General features: G+C 41.8%; 1 protein-coding gene across 2 annotated transcripts in view; it reads right to left on the bottom strand.

Moving 5' to 3' along the window:
* Window positions 1-1,544: 1,544 nt before the first annotated feature.
* Window positions 1,545-22,350, bottom strand: part of PCMT1 (protein-L-isoaspartate (D-aspartate) O-methyltransferase) — a 44,658-nt gene continuing 23,852 nt past the window's right edge. The window contains exons 3-8 of one of the 2 annotated variants that reach the window (XM_053292243.1): window positions 20,288-20,319; window positions 19,519-19,623; window positions 16,100-16,220; window positions 15,524-15,609; window positions 14,947-15,116; window positions 1,545-2,373 (exon numbers count right to left, since the gene is read on the bottom strand). In XM_053292243.1, the coding sequence (XP_053148218.1) occupies window positions 2,361-2,373; window positions 14,947-15,116; window positions 15,524-15,609; window positions 16,100-16,220; window positions 19,519-19,623; window positions 20,288-20,319 (527 nt within the window). In that variant the 3' untranslated portion in view covers window positions 1,545-2,360. Of the gene's footprint in view, window positions 2,374-14,893; window positions 15,117-15,523; window positions 15,610-16,099; window positions 16,221-19,518; window positions 19,624-20,287; window positions 20,320-22,350 lie in introns of both variants that reach the window. The other variant, XM_053292249.1, reaches the window with a different exon arrangement.

Here is a 22,350-nt window from a genome sequence, read left to right as displayed (position 1 = left end):
CAGGAGCTGCTCTCTCTTTAATACAGTCATCCCTCACCAACCACAGTTTTAAGTATCCACGAGTGGGAAATTGTAACCGGTCTTGCAAACCATGACCCAAGTACCTACAGTTGGCAAAGCATTTTAGTGATTTTGGAGGCATTCTCCAGCTCCTTGTTCGACCATAAATGGTCAATCTCTAATTGCTTCCCTGCCCTTGCTTTTAATTGTTGTTGTGGAGATATATGTGATCTCCTCTTCACACCCATGCTCTCTTCAATTCCTGTTGACTGATTAAAAAACAAATCTACAATTACAGCAACTCCTTCACAGTGCTGAGAGTAGGAAAAAATTAAAAAAGAGCTCAGATAAAATCCTTTGACAGGCAAAAACAGAAAGAAGGTGGGGGCGGAAATTGCTTTAAAGCAGCTAAAAATAACTATAACTGGACAGAGCATTGCTGCTACGCTGCCATCTTCCCCACCCACCGTTTGGGGTCATTTTAATGATTTTGGGAGCAGTTCATGTTGGAGATGGAGTTCCAGTGCATCTAGCTTTCACACCAACTTTCCTAATGACCACTGGGGTGAGGGTCTCCTTACCTGTCCCTGCTTTGCATCTGCTCTATGACCCCTGCCTGGACTCCTCAGGAATTTCCTGTAGCGAGTCAGTTCTACTTCCTTTTTCCTTGGAGAGCAGATGGGAGCATCTCTCTCTCCCCCCCTCCTATTCACTATGTAGTTCATAGTTACGATAGGTCTTGCCTATCTCAAATGTACTTAACCAAATAAATCTTATTTATTTTATACTGCACTACACTCTCCAAGCTTGTTCTTCACTAACTGCAACAATAAGGCTCTGCATTACTTTGTAACTGGAGTGGGCAGCTTCCTCTTGGTGCTTTGCTAAACAATCACAAATTGCCACAGTTCAGAGGTCCAATCTGTTCTTCCCTTTTGGTGACCCTTGCTGACTCCAGGTGACTCTTGGTGAATTAAAGTGCATTTGAGTGATGCTTGAGGGTTAAAATTTTTTCCCAGAGGTTCAATCTGCTAATTCCTCTTGGTGACATTAAGGGATTTTTGGTGATTTTTTAGCATTAAAAAGATTTTTTAGGTGTTTTTGCAATCGCAGTTCCCCTAACCCCATTTCCCATTTATTACTATGTCTTGCCAACCACAGAGTTTTGCAGGAATGCAGAAACATTGCCAGAACTGTATATGCATAGGCTAGGGACAATTGATGTCTCTGTTGACAAAGATACTATCCAGGAGATACCACTGATTATTATTTTTTATGAGACTCATAATGCAGACTATAACAATAGCACTTGTGGACAGGAGGTTTCTAAGATTTTGGCAACTGCCTTCTGAGACACAAAGAAGCACTGAAAAACTGACGTCAGTTTCCCATACAACAGAAAAATAATGAAGGTAGCATTTCCTTTCCCATATTAAAAAATGACCAAATGACCACTTATTTATTTCTGAAAATGAGTTCTCTGTAGAAGTCCTTTCCTCTTTTAGCAGCTGTTCAACTACCCAAGAACTTCCCCATTCAAATAGCACGTGGAACACCTTTTTTGTTTTCAGTTTTATTTGGCAAAGCAGTACTGCATAAACTGTTCAATGATTAGGACATAGCTTACACAGTATTGTTATATTAAATCCAGGTACATCAAATTTGCAAGTCAGCTAGAAAACAATACTGTACTATGAGTGTCTGAATTATTCTATAAGGAAAGAAGGGGGGGAACTATGTCAGTTATGTCCTTCCTGAACAGCAAAGTATACAACAAGAGCTGTCACTTCTGATGTCAAATTTTATATACACGATGTCTGGTTTTTAAAGGGAAGAAAGCAGTTGATTGTATGTACTTCATGCTAGTCTAAGACACCACGTGAAAGCTTTAAAGAGGAACTTCATCTCATTTTAGTAGCATCTACAAGATGGCGGAACACAAAGAATCTTATCATGTGCATGTAGTAGTGCATGTAGAAAGTGCAGATAAGCAGTTTGATGGAGGAACACTGGCGCTGAAATAAGTGTTCAGAAGTTTCCAAATCCAAAATTAAAAGAGGTAACAAACTGCAGGTCTAGTTGCAGTTTTGCAGACATTTCAATTCTTTAAACTGGTGGGAAAAGGGCATGTTGAAAAGAAACACTGCCCAAATTTACACTTTCCATCAGTTATTTATCAAACTTGCATTAAACCTCTACAAAATAAAATAAAAAAATAAAAAACCCACACTTTTCCATGCTGACAACAGTGTAACAAAGTCCAAAACAAGCTGCAATGATATTGGTTTTGAAAAAGCTTTGAAGAATTGGAGATGAGCAGTCCGCTGTTAACACTATGTTTGGGTCAGATGACGTAGCTTTTACATTTCATCCCTGCAAGAAGAAAAACAAAAATGACAAGTCCTGTCTTCAACATTCACAGCTTGAAATTAAATTGTTCCTCAGAGCAGCAAAATTACAAAAGCGTCTTCAGCTACAAAAAGGAGGACCAATAGCAACTTAGTAGTGACTCATACCAATGCAAAAATATGGTTTATGAAATATGAGACCTTATTCCTTTCTTTAGAAGGACCTCACTTGCTTCAATGAAATGTCAGTGAAAAATGACATTAAAAATTCTGTAACTACTTATTTTTCCTCAACCGGTAATTCTTGGCTCTCTGTAGACCGTTTAACTTAGAGACCTACAGTATTTGCAGCTATAGTCCAATTATTCCTAATACCCACACAAAAGGCTGCAAAACGTGAAACCCAAACTCAAAATTAGACTTTAGTTACAGTGCTTATATCAGCATCAGCCTCTAGTGAACAGGGTGCAGCTTTTTTGTAGACATGGATGAGTCCAATCCATTGCAGACTGAACTAGACATTAAGTTTATAAAACCCCTTGATGGCAGAATAGCTGAGGATGATGTGGAGTAAAGTAGCAAGGAAGGGTTAAGCACCCCCTCCATCTGCTTCTCATTGGCTTGATTTTTCTGAAAGTCAGTTATATACATTTATATAAATGTATTTAAATTTACATACAGTTAAATCTATGTACATGAAATGTCTCATTTGGCCTTCAAGTTCAGTGGTGGACTCTGAATGGAGAACTTCAGTTCAAGCCGCCACTAAATCACAGACTCATCTAGTAGCTCTGAGCAAGTCAATCTCCCTTAGCCATAGGTCCCTATTCATAAGATGGAAAACATGGCATCCCTTGGTTTCGCTGTTAAAGTGAGACAAGTACTTGCCTCAATTGACCTATAATCATGTTATGCAAATTATAAAATACTTGTTGGTTTGGCAGAACAGTTCTCTTATTTGATTTTCATATATCAGTCCAGGAGTATATAGTAGTTCTATCACTGACAGATGTGAAACCAAAGACGACGAATCAGACTGGTGTAGATCTGTGTAGCATCTTCTCTAGCAATAGCAACCAGACATACAATATTCATCTCTTTGCAAAGGGTAGTTACAGTAAAATATAACTTGAAAAATTCTCTTTGAAATACTACTGCTGCACTTCCAACTGCTGCAGTTATATTAATGAAGTATTTTTAGAATTTTAATACAACAGGTTCTTACAAACATGATTGTAGGCCCACTAGGTAACATATTTACCTAGGCCGCCTTGAGATTTTCTAGCCACCTTGAGATTTTCTTAATGAAAGGCGGGGTATAAATTTAACAATAAATAAACAAACAAACAAACAATAAATATGTAACCCACTAAAAAGCAGCCAGCTCGCAGAATATAACACTACATACACACACACACAAGCCACAAAGGATCCTTATGCCAAAACACTTAAATTTTCAGCATTATAGCATGAAATGGCAGCATGCACAACAGAACTCTAAGAGGCATCTATAATATATGCACAGAAATTCCCTGCATTCCCAGTTCAGTGGAAAACTGAACATGTGACACAAGATACCCAAAAAGGCTATGAGGGACTTTGGTTTCCTTACGACATACCTACTTGACTACCTGGATTCTGTCTGTCAGGCCCATAAGTAAGGGATCATCATATGCTGTGGCCTGATGCTGTAGGGTTTGGTGATGATCAAATTCATAGAATCAATACGAAGAACCTGCCCCCCTCAAAATCTATGCAGACATAGATCTTAAAGATTTTTGCACTACTAATGTCCGAAGTGTTATAAATCATACAGGTGGTTTGCTAATAACTCTGCCAACACTTAAAGCCCATAGTGGCTTGTCTGAAATGTCACCTGCTTTTAATAGAATTACTTCCATTATATACTTGGAATTCTCAACTTCTCTATTAACAGCAAGAAATACATAGATCAGTTACTGCAGTCCCATTGGCTTTGCATGGACAATTATACCCTGGGATACATGTAATAATTGTAGGGACGGGGGGTGATGTTTTTGATAAGTTAGATTAAATGTATGGTTTCTTTGGCATCCCTTAAGTTTATAAAAGCCTATAAGAGCTGAGGGGACCAATTTGTGGATGAGACAGTGGTGCTGGGAGTAGGGGTTTAAATTGTTAAGACAATGGGACAAGATGAGCCTGTACAAAAAGGACAGCCTCCACTTGAATCAAAAGGAAACCAGACTGCTGGTGTTCAAAAAGGTCACAGAGCAGATTCTAAAATGAAACTTGGGGGATAGCTGAGAAAAACTGGGCAGTATTTGGTTCAGCAAATGCCATCCCTTAAGGTGTGAGTGTGTAAATGCTTCAACCAAATGCAACCAAAAGGTGACAGTGCAGAACTAGGTAAAGAGCAGACAGGGTGTGCTAGCTGATCAGAGATCAAATGGCCATAAGAAAAATAGCATACACCAGGTAAGAGATTCAGCATATGTAAGTGCTTATATGCCAATGCCAGAAGTCTCCAAACCAAGATGGGCAAGCTGGAGTGCTTGGTTGCTAATGAAAACATAGATATAGTGGGCATAACGGGAACATGGCGGAACAGTGAGAACCAGTAGGACAAGAAAGTTTGAGGAACATGTCTGGAGCGAAAAGGAAGTTTGAGGAACCTTTAGCTAAAAGCATCAAGGGAACAACAAAAACTTCTTTAAATACATCAGAAGCAGAAAAACTGACAGGGAAGTGGTTGGTCCATTAGATAATGAGGGAATAAAAGGGATTATTAAGGAAGATATGGAAATTTCAGAGAAGCTGAACAAGGTCTTTGCATATATAACTTATCCCTTCAACCAGGCTCTGTACCAGAGGACTGAAAAGTTGATCCATTTTCAAAAAGGATCCAGGGGGAGTCTGGGAAATTACAGGCCAGTTAGCTTAATGTCTGTTCCAGGCAAATTGATGCAAAACATTTTCAAAGATAAAATTCTTAAAACATACAGAAGAATAGGCCCTGCTGAAGGAGAACCAGCATGGCTTCTGCAAAGGAAATCTTGACTCACCAGCCTTTTGGAGTTCTTTGAGTGTCAGCAGGCATGTGGATAAAGATGATCCAGTTGGAATAGTATGCCTGGACTTTCAAAAAGCTTTTGAAAAAGTTCTTCATCAGAGATTATTGAGAAAACTTAACAGTCATGGGATAAGGGGAAAGGTTCATGTGTGGATTGGTAACTGGTTGAAGAACAGGAAACAGAGGATAGGTATAAATGGACAGTTCTCTAAATGGAGGGAAGTAAGAAGTGGGATCAACCAGGGATCTGTACTGGGACCAGTGCTTTTTAATTTATTTATAAATGATCTAGAAGTTGGGGTAAGCAGCAAGGTGGCCAAATTTGCAGATGACACCAAACTAGGGTAGTGAAATGCATAATGATTGTGAGGAGCTCTAAAAGGATCTCCCCAAATTATGGGGAGTGGGTGACAAAATGGCAAATGCAGTTCAGTGTTGGCAAGTGTAAATGATGCATATTGGGGCAAAAAGCCCCAACTTCACATATATGCTGATGGGGTCTGAGCTGTCTGTGACTGACCAGAAGAGAGATCTTGGGGTCTTGGTGGACAGCTCATTGAAAGTGTTGATAATGTGCAGCAGCTGTGAAAAAGGCCAATTCCATGCTTGGAATCATTAGGAAGGGGACTGAAAATAAAACTAAGGTCATTTCATATCATAATGCCCTTAAAAAAATCTATGGTGTAGCCACATTTAGAGTACTATATACAGTTCTGGTCACTGTACCTCAGAAAGGACATTATAGAATTGGATAAGGTGCAGAAGAGGGCAACCAAGATGATCAGGGGCATAGAGCACCTTCTATATGAGGTAAGGCTACAACACCTGGGCTTTGTAGTTTAGAAAAGAAGATTACTGAGGGGTGACATGATAGAAGTCTATAAAATAATGCATGGATTATAGAGAGTGGACAGAGAGAAATATTTCTCCTGACATTACACTAGAAACCTGAGGTTATCCCATGAAAATGAAGGCCCGGAAGTTTAGGACTGACAAAAGGAAGTACTTTTTCACACAACACATAATTAACCTATGGAATTCTCTGCCACAAGATGAGATGACAGCCATAAGCCTGGATGGCTTTAAGAAGGGCTTAGATAATTTCATGGAGAAGTCTATCAATGGCTACTAGTCTGAGGGCTATAGGCCACCTCCAGCCTCAGAGGTGAGATGCTTCTAAATACCAGAGCAATAAATTGGGATCCAAGCCACTAATTTTTACAAGCACTCAGATGTGTGAATGTATTTGTATTTGCTTCAGAATCTACATCCTTCATCACCAGTCCAAAATTTACTGCATCCACACAGACAACTAGCCCTAGCCTACCCTAAGCAAGGCTGATCTGGAGCCAGCTTTGCAACATAAGTCACAAAACTGAACAATGTATATCCTAGCAAAACACCACGATACTTTGTCAAGCATACACTAGCCTCCTAATAGTGAGTTGAGGGCTCTTAGATGGCTTGAGTGAAAATTGTGGATCCTAGGCAGTTAAAGGAGGAATATGCAGGTGCTAGTACTGAATCTGCATGATGTGTGCAATGGAGACCTGCTATTGCATTCAGAAAGAAAACAAGGTTCAAACCCCAAACTGGCAGAGCTGTGAAAACTGGACCAGATGAAGGGGCAAAAGGGAGGAAAGGGAGGGCAAGGAGTTAGGAGGTCTGAAGAGAGGGGCTATGGGTGGGAGGGAAGCAACACAATGACTTGAAGCGAACTGCAGGGCAAAATAATAGTGGTGGTAGTAGTAGCAGCAGCAGCAAGGACCGCTGAAGTGGGATACTGTATTGTTATTATGGTGGCTTAGGAAATAACATTCCTTCTGTAATATATTAAGAGTTTTGTATTGAATAAACAAGAATCTAAGCTGATAAGAGCATAATACAGAGTGTTTTCCTCATGATACCATTTGTGGTGGCTCCATCAAAATCTTCAAAATTATACATAATTCTGGTAAAATTAGTACATTTTAGTTCATATGCTCATTGTGAAATACTAGTATTTTAATTATTGAAGTTTACAAGGATTAATTTTTGCAACTGCCCACAATGACAGCCTCACTTCACAATGGAGTACAGGCATCTGACTTACCAACAACCTGCTCCATAACACATTAATGAAGTCTGCAACTTACAAATGCCAACCCACACATACAAACAAGTTATCCTTCACAGGAACTATATGCATTCCAGATAGAACATCCAGTTACAAACCAACTTTTGGAACAAACCCATTTGTAAGACCAACAAAAGGAAGTACTCTTTCACACAACACATGATCTATGGAATTCTCTGCCATGGGATGTCGTGATGGCCACTAGCTTGGATGGCTTTAAAATGGGCTTAGATGAATTCATGCAGGACAGGTCTATCAATGACTACTAGTCTGGTGGCTGTGGGCCACCTCCAGCCTCAGAGGCACGATGCCTCTCAATACCAGTTGTAGGAGAGCAACAGGAGGAGAGAAGGCATGCCCCTGCCTCTTGCCTGTGGGTTTCTCAGCGGCATCTGGTGGGCCACTGTGTGAAACAGGATGCTGGGCTAGATAGGCCTTGGGCCTGAGAACAGCCACTGTTCTTGTGTAAGCTGGGGACTCCGTATTGTAAAAAACAGTGTGATAAGAGAAAGCAGTCATTAGCCTCAATGTTTTCACATACTGAGATGCCTCATGCCTGTGGGAGAGTATCTAGATATATTCCTTGACTGCTATAGCATGAGGAGGATTACAGGAGACTAACTGAAATTTAACCATAATATATACGTACGTATCAGCTTACCTACACAGTAGTCATATTTTCATTCTGCAACACGGCTGTCCAGGTTTAATCTCTATACTGACTGTTAGCTTGTTTTCCTCACAAGTGGTAGCTGGCATTTTTAAAAACCGAATCTTCCTCCAGTTTATTTTAAGTTTCTAAATCCTTTAAACCAGAGTTGCACAACTAAAATGCCCTAGTGGGCCAGAACCAACCATGATGTGGTATTTGGAGACCAAATACAATTTTCAGCACATTTAAATTAACAAGCCGACCCCCGCACAGAGCATCTGTGCATTTTTTGGGGACGGCAACCTCTCTCCCCCCGACCCCAGTCTCTGGCCGGGCCGCCACCGCCACCTCCTCGCCTGGACTCCTTGCCGGGCCAGATCTGCTGCCTCTCTCCCCCCGCCGAAGTCTCTGGCCCGGCTGAGTGCCGCGGCCAGGCCTGCCGCCGCCTGGCATCCGGGTCCGCCGGCAGCGGCCTCTGCGTTTGGGCCGGGCGCAACGCCGCCGGCCTCAACGTCGCCGGCCTCCGAAGCCGGGCCAGGGCCCCCGCCACCGCCGGCCTCCCCGGCTGGGCCAGGCCCGCCACCACCCTGGCCTCCATGGCCCAGCAGGGCCCACCGCCGCCTCTGTCCTCCACCACTGAGACGTGCCTCAGCCAATCAGGTGCATCCCTCCGCTCCGCTGCCCAGCCAATCAGCTGGGTTGCCGGGACGCATCCCCACAGAGGCTGAGGCACGTCTACGAGAATTGAATATATAGATTATTTAAAAGATTAATGAAAGCAATTATTAGTTACTTGTGGCTCTTTTACATCTGTCAAGGGACTCACAGTTTTTAGTGGAGATAGTGGCCAGAACTAAACTTTGGAATTGACCCAAAGGGTGACTGACTGTCTGTCTTCCTAGGGTGCTGTTGCTGCAGGGTATTCCTAGCTATGGGCAAGCTGAAAAGCTTGAGTTCAAAAATGAGACCTATCATAGGACATGCATTTCCTTAGTCCACTGGTTGGTTGGTTAAATAAATAAATAAAATACTAAAGAGAACAGAAAATAACCAAGTCAGCCTCTCAAGTAATTACTCAGTGAGTGTTACTTCTCCCCCTTATGCACTACTATTGCCACCGGTAGTTTACCTTCTGTACCACAGTATGGCACTTCCAAGATGCCTGTCCCTGCCCAGGACCAGTCATGAGGAAACAGCCACATGTGCAACTTTCACAATGCTATCCTGTGTAGGATAGCATTTATCCTACATTTCTCCTTTGTGGGAACACACATTTTCCCTACTTGATAATCTAACTTACCAATTAGCTTCTCTATGGATAGAAAGGAGAATGAGGGCAGTAATGTGTCTGTTGCCAGTAGCTTTTCAAGGCTAAAAAAGAGCCACTCATGGAGGCTATAGCTCTGGGTATCCCCAGTATCAGCACAGTCACCAAGGCAACTGTTTGCTACAGGCAAGCGCTAAATGATAAGGCTGCACTAAATCCACTTCTAAAGCACAAGTACCAGCTTGACATGGTATTATGTAAATACATAACAAAAAATTATCACTACCTTGCACAGTAGAATTTAGACCTCCGAATAAAAAGAACAAGCTCACTGTACCAGCTCTTGGTAGGGAGACTCATTCATGAGGTCAGTGTGTGTTGTATAATGCGGCAGCACAATTCTGCTCCCACAATACAGTGAGGGCTTCTAGGCAGCAAAGAAAAACTAATCAGCTTTATTTTTTTACCGATGTTTCTACAACTTCAATGTTATAAATCCAAGTGTTTGCAACTGCTAAAGTTGACAGCTAGAGAGACATTTTTATTCAGTTTCAAATTGAAAATGCTCCACATTAGGAGAGTTCATTGTATATGTGCACTCTCTCGGCAATGAAGTCAATACACAGGCATAGCTAACTACGACTGCTGGCTTACTCTTTTGCATGCTAATGACTAGTTTGCCTTTAGTGCTGATCACACTGTTGTGCCTGCCCTGAACTACTGAGCTATCACCAAAATGCAAACTTTGCTGACTCCCCAAGTGAGTTATTTAGAATTGCTAATAATTAGTGGCTTCTTAAACAGAAAAACTATCTATCAGCTTGAGGAACATGTGCTAAACATTACTTTGGAACATATGCAGACCAATTCTTTTGGGAACTTCTACAAGTAAAGAAATCTGGGTCATAATTTTCCAAAGAGCATGCTGTACTTGTTTTAGATCCGGACCATTTCATTTTGAATACACAATAGGAGAGAATGAAGGTCTCAGGGAAGAATGAAGGTCTCAGGGAAGGAGGACACCAGTTTGAGGAAGAGGGAAATGCTCCTTTAGAAGGGACCCCTTCCGCGGATGATGAGCCCATATCCTCTCGCACAGGGAATACTACTCTGGAGGGTGGGGGCCTCTTGTAGTGAGTGATTCAATCATTAGAGGTATAGAGTTGGGTCTGTGACCTGCGTGTAGACTGCACGTTGACTTGCCTGCCTGGTGTGAAGGCTGCAGACATCATGCAGTGTCTAGATAGGCTGTTAGGCAGTGCTGGAGAGGAGCCAGCTGCCGTGGTGCATGTCAGCACCACTGATGTGGAGCAATGTAGTCAGGAGGTCCTGGAAGCCAAATTTAGGCTGCTATGTAATATACTGAAGTCCAGGATCCCCAAGGTAGCATTCTCAGAAATGCTACCTGTTCCGAGACGGGCAGAGCTGAAGGGTCTCAAAGCATGGTTGAGATGGTGGTACTGGGAGGAGGGGTTTAGATTTGTTAGGCACTAGGACACATTTGAGAGCAAGCAAAGCCTAAACAAAAGGGATAGGCTGCACTTGAACCAAGATGGAACCAGACTGCTGGCACTTAAAATCAAAAAGGCCGCAGAGCAGTTTTTAAAATGACAGTTGGGGGCCGACAGGAGCTGGGCAGTATCTGGTTCAGCAAATGCCATCCTTTAAGGTGTAAGGATGTAAAAGATTCTGATAAAACATAAGGGGACAGAGTACAATCTGAAAAATATTATACATAAAAAGCAGACAGAAGGATGTGCTAGCTGGTCAAATAGATCAAAGAGCCAAAAGAAAAACAGCATATACCAGATAAGAGATTCAGCATATAGGTGTTTATATGCCAATGACAGAAGCCTCCGAGCCAAGATGGGCAAGCTGGAATGCGTGGTTGCTAACACAGAAATAGATATAGTGGGGATAACAGAAACATGGTGGGAAAGTGAGAATCAGTGGGACAGTTATCCCTGGATATAAACTCTATAGAAAGGACAGGGAAGGGAAGGGCGCCTTGGAGGTGGAGTAGCACTGTAAGTTAAAGAAGGGACAGAATCTAACAAGCTAGAAAACCTAGGAGGACTAGAGTCCTCCACAAAAACCCTGTGGATGACAATACAAGGCCTAAAAGGAAATGTCCTACCGGGGACGTGCTATTGCCCTCTGGATCAAAATGCTGACAGTGAATAAGAGTTACAGAAAGATATCAGGGAGGAGAGGAAGAGCAGTAATAATGCATGACTTCAATTACCCACATACAGACTGGGTAAATTCAGTCAGATAATGACAACGAGGTCAAATTTCTAGATACACTGAATGACTGTGCCCTAGAACAACTGGTCATGGAACCAACCAGAGAGAAGGTGACCTTGGACTTAATCCTGAGTGGCACCCAGGACCTGGTGCGGGATGTCAGTGTCATTGACCCTTTAAGGAAGAGTGACCATAGTGCAATCAAATTCAGCATACATGCAGGGAGAGAATCACCATGGAAGTTTAACACAGACACTCTGAATTTCAGAAAAGGAAACTTCTCTAAAATAAAGAGTTTGGTGAAAGAAAACGGAAAGGGAAAATCAGAAGAGCCACTTCGCTCCTGAATGCATGGAGTTTACTTAAAACCACAATACTAGAAGCCCAGTTAGATTGTATATCAAAAAGATGAAAGGTACAAGCAAGACCAGGAGGATGCCAGCATGGCTAACAGGTAAAGTCAAGGAAGCCATAAAGGAGAAGACTTCCTTCTGAAATTGGAAGGCCTGTTCAAATGAAGAGAACAGAAAGGAACACAAACTCTGGCAAAAGGAATGCAAGGTGAGAATAAAGGAGATGAAAAGAGAGTTTGAGGAACATTTAGCTAAAACCATCAAGGGGAATAACAAAAACGTCTTTAAATACATCAGAAGAAGGAAACCTGCCAGGGAAGCCTTTGGACCATTAGACAATGAGGTAGTGAAAGGGATTATTAAGGAGGATATGGAGGTTGCAGAGAAACTAAATGCGTTATTTCCATCTGTCTTCACGGCAGAGGATACGGAGCATATACCTATTCCTGAACCAGGTTTCTCTGGGATGGAGGCTGGTGACGATGATGTTCTAAACTGTCTGGAAAAATTAGAAACCAGCAAATTAATAGGACCAGACAGCATCTATCCAAGCGTCCTTAAAGAACTCAAATGTGAAATTGCCAACCTCCTTGCAAAAATACATAACTTATCCCTGCAATCAGGCTCTGTACTGGAGGACTGGAAAGTAGTAAATGTAGCACTGATTTTCAAACAAGGATCCAGGGGCAATCCAGGAAATTACAGGCCAGATAGCTTAATGTCTGTTCCAGGCAAATTGATGGAAAACATTCTCATGGATAAAATTGTTAAGCACGTAGAAGAACAGGACCTGTTGGGGGAAAAGCAACATGGCTTCGGCAAAGGTAAATCTTGCCTCACTAACCTTTTGGAGTTCTTTGAGACTGTCAACAGGTGTGTCATGCGATAAGGGGACACGTACATGTGTGGACTGGTAACTGAATGAAGGACAGTAAACAGGGTAGGTATAAATGGAAAGTTTTCATCATGAAGGGAAGTAAGAAGTGGGGTTCCCCAGCGATCTGTACTGGGACCGGTGCTTTTTATTTATTCATAAATGAACTAGAAGTTGGGGTAAGCAGCAAGGTGGCCAAATTTGCAGATGACATCAAACTTTTTAGGATAGTGAAATCCAAAACAGATTGTGAGGAGCGCCAAAAGAATCTCTCCAAACTGGGGGAGTGGGCAACAAAATGGCAAATGCAGTTCAATGTTGGCAAATGTAAATGATGCATATTGGGGCAAAAAACTCCAACTTCACATATACACTGATGGGATCTGAGCTGTCCGTGACTGACCAGGAGAAGGATCTTGGGGTTGTGGTGGACAGCTCATTGAAAGTGTCGACTCAATGTGTGGCAGCTGTAAAAAAGGCCAATTCCATGCTAGGGATCATTAGGAAGGGGACTGAAAATAAAACTGCTAATATTATCATGCTCTTATAGAAAACTATTGTGTGGCCACACCTGGAGTACTGCATAAAATTCTGGTCACCACATCTAAAGAAGTACATTGTAGAACTGGAAAAGGTGCAGAAGAGGGCAACCAAGATGATCAGGGGCCTAGAGCACCTTCCTTATGAGACAAGGCTACAACACCTGGGGCTTTTTAGTTTAGAAAAAAGACGACTGCAGGGAGAGGTCTATAAAATCATGCATTGTGTGGAGAAAGTGGAGAGACATTTTTTCCCTCTCACATAACACTAGAACCAGGGGTCATCCCATGAAACTGATTGCCAAGAAATTTAGGACCAGCAAACGAAGAACTTTTTCACACAACACATAATCAATTTGTGGAATTCTCTGCCACAAGATGTGGTGACAGCCAACAACCTGGATGGCTTTAACAGGGGTTTGGATAAATTGTTGAGAAGTCTATCAACAGCTACTAGTCCGAGGGCTATAGGCCACCTCCAGCCTCTAAATGCCTGTTGCAGGGGAGTAACAGCAGGAGAGAGGGTGTGTCTTCAGCTCCTGCCTCTGGGCTTCTCAGAGGCATCTGGTGGGCCACTGTGTGAAATAGGATGCTGGGCTAGATGGGCCTTGGGCCTCATCCAGCAGGGCGATTCTTATGTTCTTATGAGAGCTCGTCTTTTGGTAGCAAGCATGTATTGTCCCCTTTGCTAAGCAGGGTCCGCTCTGGGTTGCATTTGATTGAGAGACTACATTTGTGAGCATTGTAAGATATTACTCTTGGGGAATGGGGCCACTCTGGGGAAAGCACCTGCATGCTTGCATGCAGAAGCTTCCAAATTCCCTCCCTGGCATCTCCAATAGAGGGCTGAGAGAGACTCCTGCCTGCAACCTTGGAGAACCCACTGCCAGTCTATGCAGCCAACACTGAGCTAGATGGACCAATGGTCTGACTTGGTATAAAGCAGCTTCTTATCTTCCTATGTTTGTTCCTAAGTAGTTGTTTCCTCTAAAGTGCTTTCTGAGGAATATTTGCTAACTGGGAATACATATTGATTCTCTGAACTTCTATCAGTGGAACATTACTTTACTCAAACCCAGAAGTGAGGTGAAACATAATCCACTTTCCAGAGGTCTATTTTACCCGGTCTATCTTGCATACCTACCAAAATCTAACCAAAAAACAGTAATAAGAGCTCTAAGTTTAAGGAATACTAGCATTCAAAACTGAGGTAAAAATTGTAGCCAATACTACAGTATAGTACTTCAAGAAGCCATAAATTACAATGAAATAAAGTGCAAATCCATGCAATGGTTTTTTCAGTGTTTAATGCGACACACTCAAGAACTTCCTTGTAGTGATGTAACAATGCAAAGGGTTGCTTTCAGTGACACAGTGAAGCAGGAAGCAGTGAGAGCAAAAGCAGCCTTGACAAGCTATGCTCTTAAGCATCAAGACCCTTTCACCTTGTACGTGTAAGTGTGTGGAAGAAGAAAGTCGAACAGAAAATTACTTCCACCTGGACCATTGCTTCTCCTTATCTGTTAAAGGCACATATATCACTCCCATCAGAGGCTTCATCTTGACACTGCCATCTTCTAGCTTATCATACTGTTCCAGCATCTGGTTTCCTCCAGCAGGCCCAACAGGCAATATTAACCTTCCACCAGGTTTTAACTGATCTATAAGCTAAAATTAAAAGTGATAATTATTCAGTATGTGTACCTGAAAAAAGGAAAGAGAAAGCCCAAGTTTATTTATGAGCCTAATCAAAATTCAAAGGGATAATAAAAGTGTATTAATTCTATCACCACTGCCAATTACATGACTTGACAACATCACTAATAGCACAATCACAGGCATGCTTACTAGAAGTCAGTCCCATTGAGTTCAATAGGGCTTTCTCCCAAGTAAGCGTGCACAGAATGGTACCTTAGTATACCAAATCAAGTTATTCCATCTTTTAAATATGTTTCCATTAATAAGAATTCAGTTAGGGAGCCCATTATTTAAAACAGGTTTAGGCCTATCTTTCTGCCATTTTAATTTTTTAAAAAAATATTTCACAGCAAAAATGTACCAAACAAATCACTTACTGCTTGGGGTACAACTGGCGCAGCAGCTCCTACATGAATAGCATCATATGGAGCTTCTTCTGGATTTCCCATTCTTCCATCCCCCACTGGAAGAGAAAAATATCTATGCAAGGACAAGTAACAGCTGACTTACAAACATCACAATGAGTTTGTTCAAAGCACTGAAGTTCTGAGTTGTTATGTAGAATGTACAAAAATTGTTTAAATTGAGTAGATTTCAAAAAAGCAGCCACCACTGCTTCCCTAAATTGTGATGGAATTCATATGGGTTCAGCTGCCTTTCTCTCTCTCTTCAATATGTGACTGAAGAAAGAAAGTATATGTGTTATACGCAGTATAAGGCAGTTTCCTATAGTGACTTGTAAAATCAAGATACAGTATAAGATTGCCAATTTAAGCACATTTAACTGAAATGGAGTTATTACCAAAAAAAGTGGTAGGTTCTTTTGTGGACTAGATAGCTACAGTAACTTCTACAGTCATGCCACGGAAAGTCTACCATAAAATAATTAAAAATCTGCATCAGGCAAACATATCCCTATACCTACTTTTATTGTTAATATCTCCAGTACTTACCAATCAGTTTCACTCTTCCTGAAGATAGCAATAGAGGATCGTCCTTTTTGACATTATTTATTGAGTCATCTACTAACTCTTTGATATGATCAATTCCTACAACTTGTCCTTTGGAACCAACCTGAAACAAAAATCCAGGTTTCCATTTTGGTGCTGGATATATTGAGGAACTAAAATTTACTTTTAAATTTGAAAATCAGTAAATAGGGTAGGAGAATGTCTGACATATGGGTTCAACTGCCTATCTCTCTTTCTTCTAGATGTTCAACACTAGTATCAGCCTTATACCTCAAAACCTGTGTGAGACTTAGAATGCAGGCTTTTTCTATTATATTAACTTTTTTGCCATAAATCTTTTGGGGTTTCCCACTCTCCATACTGATAGTGTCTTCCTGCAGTATCATTTTGTTTTTCCAATTTCTGGTTAATAGGACCTATTTGGGAGAGAAGGAAGGGCATCACACATAAAGGTTTATTTATAATTAACATGCTTACAGCTTACAAGTATCTTAGGGTCTCAAACTAGTGGCATGAATTCTGAAATGTGTGATTGGCTGCTTATTTTGTCGGTTACAGAACTTTATTTTTTAATAATTTGTATTGGCTTTTAAGAAATGCAATACAACATAACCTATGCAGCACTGGTCTTCAGGGCATCCCTACAGAGGGGCTCACTGATGGCACACCCACTTTTTCTAAAAGAGGGGTGTTTTTTTATTTCAGAAACGGTGCAGAGCAGCCACTAGCTGAATTTTATTAGAAGCAGATGTACCTTGGCAAATTCTTATTTTCTTATGAGGAGGAGGAAACAAGACAGAAGAAAATGGACAGATTCAGAAGTAGAAACAGAGACATACATACAGTAATAAAAATTAGGAATGGATTCCATTTTACCAGTTGAAGTTAAAGGTGAGTCCAAGTCTGAAGACTAGTATCATAGGGAATAATCAGTCAGACATACATACATGTGACATTCTAAAATTCACTGGACAGCCCCCACATTCTTGCTTGCTAGCTTTAAAATGTGTATTCAGACAAATCACTGAACAAGAAATCGAGCTTCAGGGCATAATTTATTGGCATTCCTCTGCTAACTGAGCAAAGAGACACCTTTTTAAAGTGGTGATGGTCTTTATTTAGCAGTGGGAGAGCAACTGGACTTATCCATCCCCAACACAGCATCTCTCCAGTGGCTGTTGCTGGTATCTATCTTATGTTACCTTTTTAGATTGTGAGCCCTTTGGGGACAAGGAGCAATTTTATTTATTCATTCATTCATTCATATCTATGTAAACCGCCTTGGGAACACTTGTTGAAAAGCGGAATATAAACATTCATTACATTCTTTAATCATTAAGAAGGAACTCTCCAGATTGGTGCTTTCCTCCTACTATCCATTCAATTCGCTGTTAGTTCCTCAAAATACCACCCAACCATCACATGAAATTAAATTCAAAATTAGACAAATTAATTGGTTTGAACTGGTATAGCTGTTATGTTCTTTACTGAAGTATATGGCTGTATTTTATTGACCAGATGACTAATCAAAGTATCCAAAAGGAGTTATCTCAATCTTTATAATTAATTCTCTTAGCCAGCCATGCGTGGGGATGTGGCAAGGCTATGCGTGCTGGCGAAGGAGGCACCTGATTGGCTGAGCTCTGGTTGGCCGGCAGAGGCACCTGATTGGCTGGGCGCTGGTTGGCCGGCAGAGGCACCTGATTGGCTGGGCGCTGGTTGGCCGGCAGAGGCACCTGACTGGCTGGGCGCTGGTTGGCCTGGCTGCTGTGAGGTGGCAGCGGCAGCAGCAGGACTAGCCCAGCTGCGGTTGGGTTGTGACCAGCGCGGCCTGGGCTGGGAGGAGGTGGGAGGCAGTGGGATGGACTGGCCCTGGCCCAAGCGGCACCAGAGGGGGTGAGTGGGGAATGGGCAGTGGGGGTGAAGCTCCTGCACCTGTTGCAGCCTGGGGCAAGAGGGAAATGGGCGGCGGGGTGCAGCTCCGGTGCCCATTGGAGGCCGGGGCGGGAAGGAAATGGGCAGTGGGGCTTCTCTGTTCACCGCCCTGAAGGAGGAATGGCGGCGGGGCCCTTTTTGGCTGCCCGGTGAGGTTCCGTGCGGGGGGGAAGGAATGGAAAGGAGGCTGTTGGAGGCCATTGGCAGGAGGAAAACGGGCGGTGGGGCTTCCCTGTTTGCCACCCTGGAGGAGGAATGGTGGTGGCGGGGCCCTTTTTTGCCACACGGTGAGGCTCTGTGCAGGTGGGGGGGGGAGGAACGGAAGAGAGGCCGTTGGAGGGAAGGAAATGGGCAGCGGGGCTTCCCTGTTCGCCGCCTGGGAGGAGGAAGGCGGCGGCAGGGCCTTTTTTGGCCGTGCGGTGAGGCTCTGTGCAGTGGGGGAGAACAGAAGGGAGACTGTTGGGAGGCTGTTGGGGGGAGGGAAACAGGCAGCGGGGCTTCCCTGTTCGCCGCCTGGGAGGAGGAATGGCGGCGGCGCCCTTTTTGGCCGCCTGGTGAGGATCTGTGCACATGGTGAGGGGGAGGAACGGAAGAGGGGGAGGGCAAGAGAGCATGGGGCTGAAGGGAGGGGGAGAGAGAAGAGACCGGGGCAGGATGGAGAGGGGAACAGTCAGCCCCAAGGAGCGCACAGATGCTCTGTGCGGGGTCAGCTAGTAGATATAATTTACATACTGCTTTTCAATGAAAAAGATCTCAAAACAATTTACACAGAAAAATAATAATTAATAGATAATAATTCTATGTTCCCAAAGAGCACAATCCAAAAAGAAAAAAGGTAACATAAGCAATAGTTACTGGAGCGAGGCTGTGCTAGAGTTTGTTTGTTTGTTTGTTTATTGTTAAATTTATACCCCGGCTTTCATTAAGAAAATCCCAAAGTGGCTCACAATAAAATTTAAAAACAAGAGTAGAAAAAAAAGACACATTAAAACATTGAGCTAAAAAATATAAAAACAAATCTGATTTTTTTTTTAAAAAAAATTAAAATTAAAACCCAAGCATAAAAACAGTACAAAATACAAGAAGCAACAGCACAGACAATCATATAAAAGCCTGGGTAAAAAGCCATGATTTGACATGCTTTCTAAAAACTGTGATGGAGACTGAGGAGTGGATACTCACCAGGAGAGGATTAAATGGCTAGAGCTAAATGGCTGCTCTCTTCCTGTTAGGTAAGAGAATCACCAGTTTGAAAGGTGTCTCTTTGGCCAGTTAGCAGTGGGCAAGAGTTTACTCTTAGGATAAACCCCTTTTTGATACTTTGATAATATCAGCATTTTTTAAAAAAAAAACAGGGCCCTTGAAATTCTCTTGTAAAGTCTACATGAAAAATGTTCATGTTGGAACTACTACATATGTCTAAGCAGCTTGATACGTTTCTTTAACTGATTAAGTAGTACTCTCACCATCCGTGCAAAACAGGCAGTAAGAATTCCGCTTCCGGATCCTACATCAAGGGCTTTGGCTCCTTCATGTAATTGATCATATAGGAGTTCTAGAGCATATGCATGCTGACCAGAAAGAAGAAAAAATATAACGATTTTAGCATTTTACTTTTGTTGCTTGTCCATTATATGTTCTCCTTTACAAAGATTTTAAGCTATACAATTCAAATCAAAGGACAAACAGAATCTAGCACCTGAAAATCTCAGACATATTCAAAATTCAGAGGCTAAAGCTCCAAGCGACAGAGAAAAAACAAAGAGTTTCAATTGCAAGTAAGGTTTTACACACCTGCACACATGTACTTAGATACCAAATCTGAATTTAGGGTTCTGTTTCCCCTACAACAAGCTTGCCTGTTATTTTCTAAGAAAATCTCTGGAATTTCTTCTTGGAAGAAGCCATGGATGCTCTTCAAATTTTGGTTTCTCCTTAGAAACCTGAAATGCTATTCAAATGTCTGAAGTCTGAATTTTCAGCCCAGGTTTCAACAGCAAAGAAAAAGACTTGTATGGAGCAACCCTAATAGCCCAGGATATTGCGTATTATACTCCATATTCTACCAAGGTTTCCCTGTGTATAGAGAAGGTTTTCTTGCAGCAAAAATGCAGAGATTCATGTTATTTGTGTCATGAAGAACTTCACATCATGAAAATGAAATACTATATAAGGATAATAGCTAGATTATTTGTCAAAGATGATTGGGGTTCAATATATAAACTTAATACTTACCATATGTGGAGCACTGATTGTTGCTTGAAATCCTGTAAGGCACGGACAAAAAGGTTTGAGTAGCATAACAGATCAGTTATCAGACATGTCTGATATTTTTAAGTGCCATATTCTAAAGAAACATTTTCCAGAAGTGCATTAATACTATGAGAAGGGAACCTGTACCACAGAAATGGCAAGTAAGAAATACATTCAATTATAATTTCCCATGCTAATTGAACAAAAGAGACACATTTTTAAAGTGGTGATTCTCTTTATTTAGCAGGGGGAGAACAACTGTCCCTATCCACCCCCAGCACAGCATCCCTCTAGTGGCTGTCGCTGGTGTCTATCTTATGTTTCTTTTTTAGTTTGTAAGCCCTTCTGGGATAATCATTTTATTTCTATCTATGTATTTATAATTTGAGAACTTCTGTTGAAAAGCAGTATATAAATATTTGTTGTGTGTAATTGTTATCTGCAGACTAACATGAAAAGGCAACAGAACCATTCCTGTGCTAGACAGCAATGATGATATATGCTGGCTAAGTCCGAGCTGACAGTGACTGACCAGGAGAGGGATCTTGGAGTTGTGGTGGACAGCTTGTTCAATAAGTCGACTCAGTGTGCGGTAGCTGTGAAAAAGGCCAATTCCATGCTTGGGATCATTAGGAAAGGGATTGAAAACAAAACTGCTAATATAATGCCTTATACAAATCTATAGTGCAGCCACATTTGGAGTACTGTGCAGAGTTTTGGTCACCATATCAAAAAGGGACATTGTAAAATTGGAAAAGGTACAGAAGAGGGCAACCAAGATGATCAGGGGCCTAGAGCACCTTCCTTACAAGGCTAGGCTAAAAAAGAAAAAAGACTAAGGGACAACATGATAGAGGTCTATAAAATTATTAATGGTGTGGAGAGAGTATGTATGTATGTATGTATGTATTTTTACATTTATATCCTGCTCTTCCTCCAAGGAGCCCAGAGAGGTGTACATAGTTATGTTTTCCCTCACAACACCCTGTAGGGTAGGTTAGTGGGTAGAGAGAAAATTTTCTTCCTCTCATATAACACTAGAACCAAGGGTCATCCCATGAAACTGACTGCCAGGAAATTTAGGACCAACAAAAGGAAGTACTTTTCCACACAGCACATAATTACTCTGTGGAATTCTCTGCCACAGGATGTGGTGATAGCCACCAGTCTAGATGGCTTTAAGAGGGGCTTAGATATTCATGAAGGACAGGTCTGGCTATTAGTCTGAGGGCCATAGGCCAACTCCAGCCTCAGAGGCAAGATGACTCTGAACACCAGTCGCAGGGGGAACAACAGGAGAGGGGGCACTCCATCTTTTGGCATCTGGTGGGCCACTATGGGAAACAGGATGCTGGACTAGACGGACGTAGGCCTGAACCAGCAGGACTGTTCTTATGAGAGTACAACGTAGCCCTCATAGTACTATTTCCACACTTCCCATTTTAATTTAATGTAATTATCTCATATTCAATTAAATAACTCTATAACATTATAAATTTGTAATTGTCTGTTTAACAGCCTTCACTATTAGCTGCCCAAACAATGTCTACATTTCCCACTATTGTTTCCACATACCGATTTTACTTCACTGTGTTATATTTCTCATCCAGTATAAGAATTTCTTGTGTGCAAGTCAATACACAGATCTGCACAAAGTTTAACAGGTTCATAGAGTCTCATGATTTTTACAACATACCAATTCACATTGCATGCACCTGTGCTAATTTTATAGAATATTAAAAATAAATATATTCACTGGAAGAAAAAACTGCACTATTTTACTCATTTTTCCATTTATATTCTGCTCTTCCTCCAAGGTGCCCAGAGCTGTGTACATGGTTATGTTTATCCTCACAACAACCCTGTGAGGTAGGTTAGGCTGAGAGATAAGTGACTGGCCCAAGTCACCCAATGAGTTTTATCACTGAGTGGGGATTTGAACACAGGTCTCCTGAGTCCTGGTCCAACACTCTAACCACTACACCACACTGGCAGCTCAATCCTATGCATGTTTACTCAGAAGCTGTGCTAAATTCAAGAATTAC

This window comes from Hemicordylus capensis, chromosome 1 (genome assembly GCF_027244095.1).
Source record: "Hemicordylus capensis ecotype Gifberg chromosome 1, rHemCap1.1.pri, whole genome shotgun sequence".
Classification (NCBI taxonomy): domain Eukaryota; kingdom Metazoa; phylum Chordata; class Lepidosauria; order Squamata; family Cordylidae; genus Hemicordylus; species Hemicordylus capensis.
The sequence above is the reverse complement of the archived record's forward strand: the minus strand, read 5'-3'. Positions and strand labels throughout refer to the sequence as shown.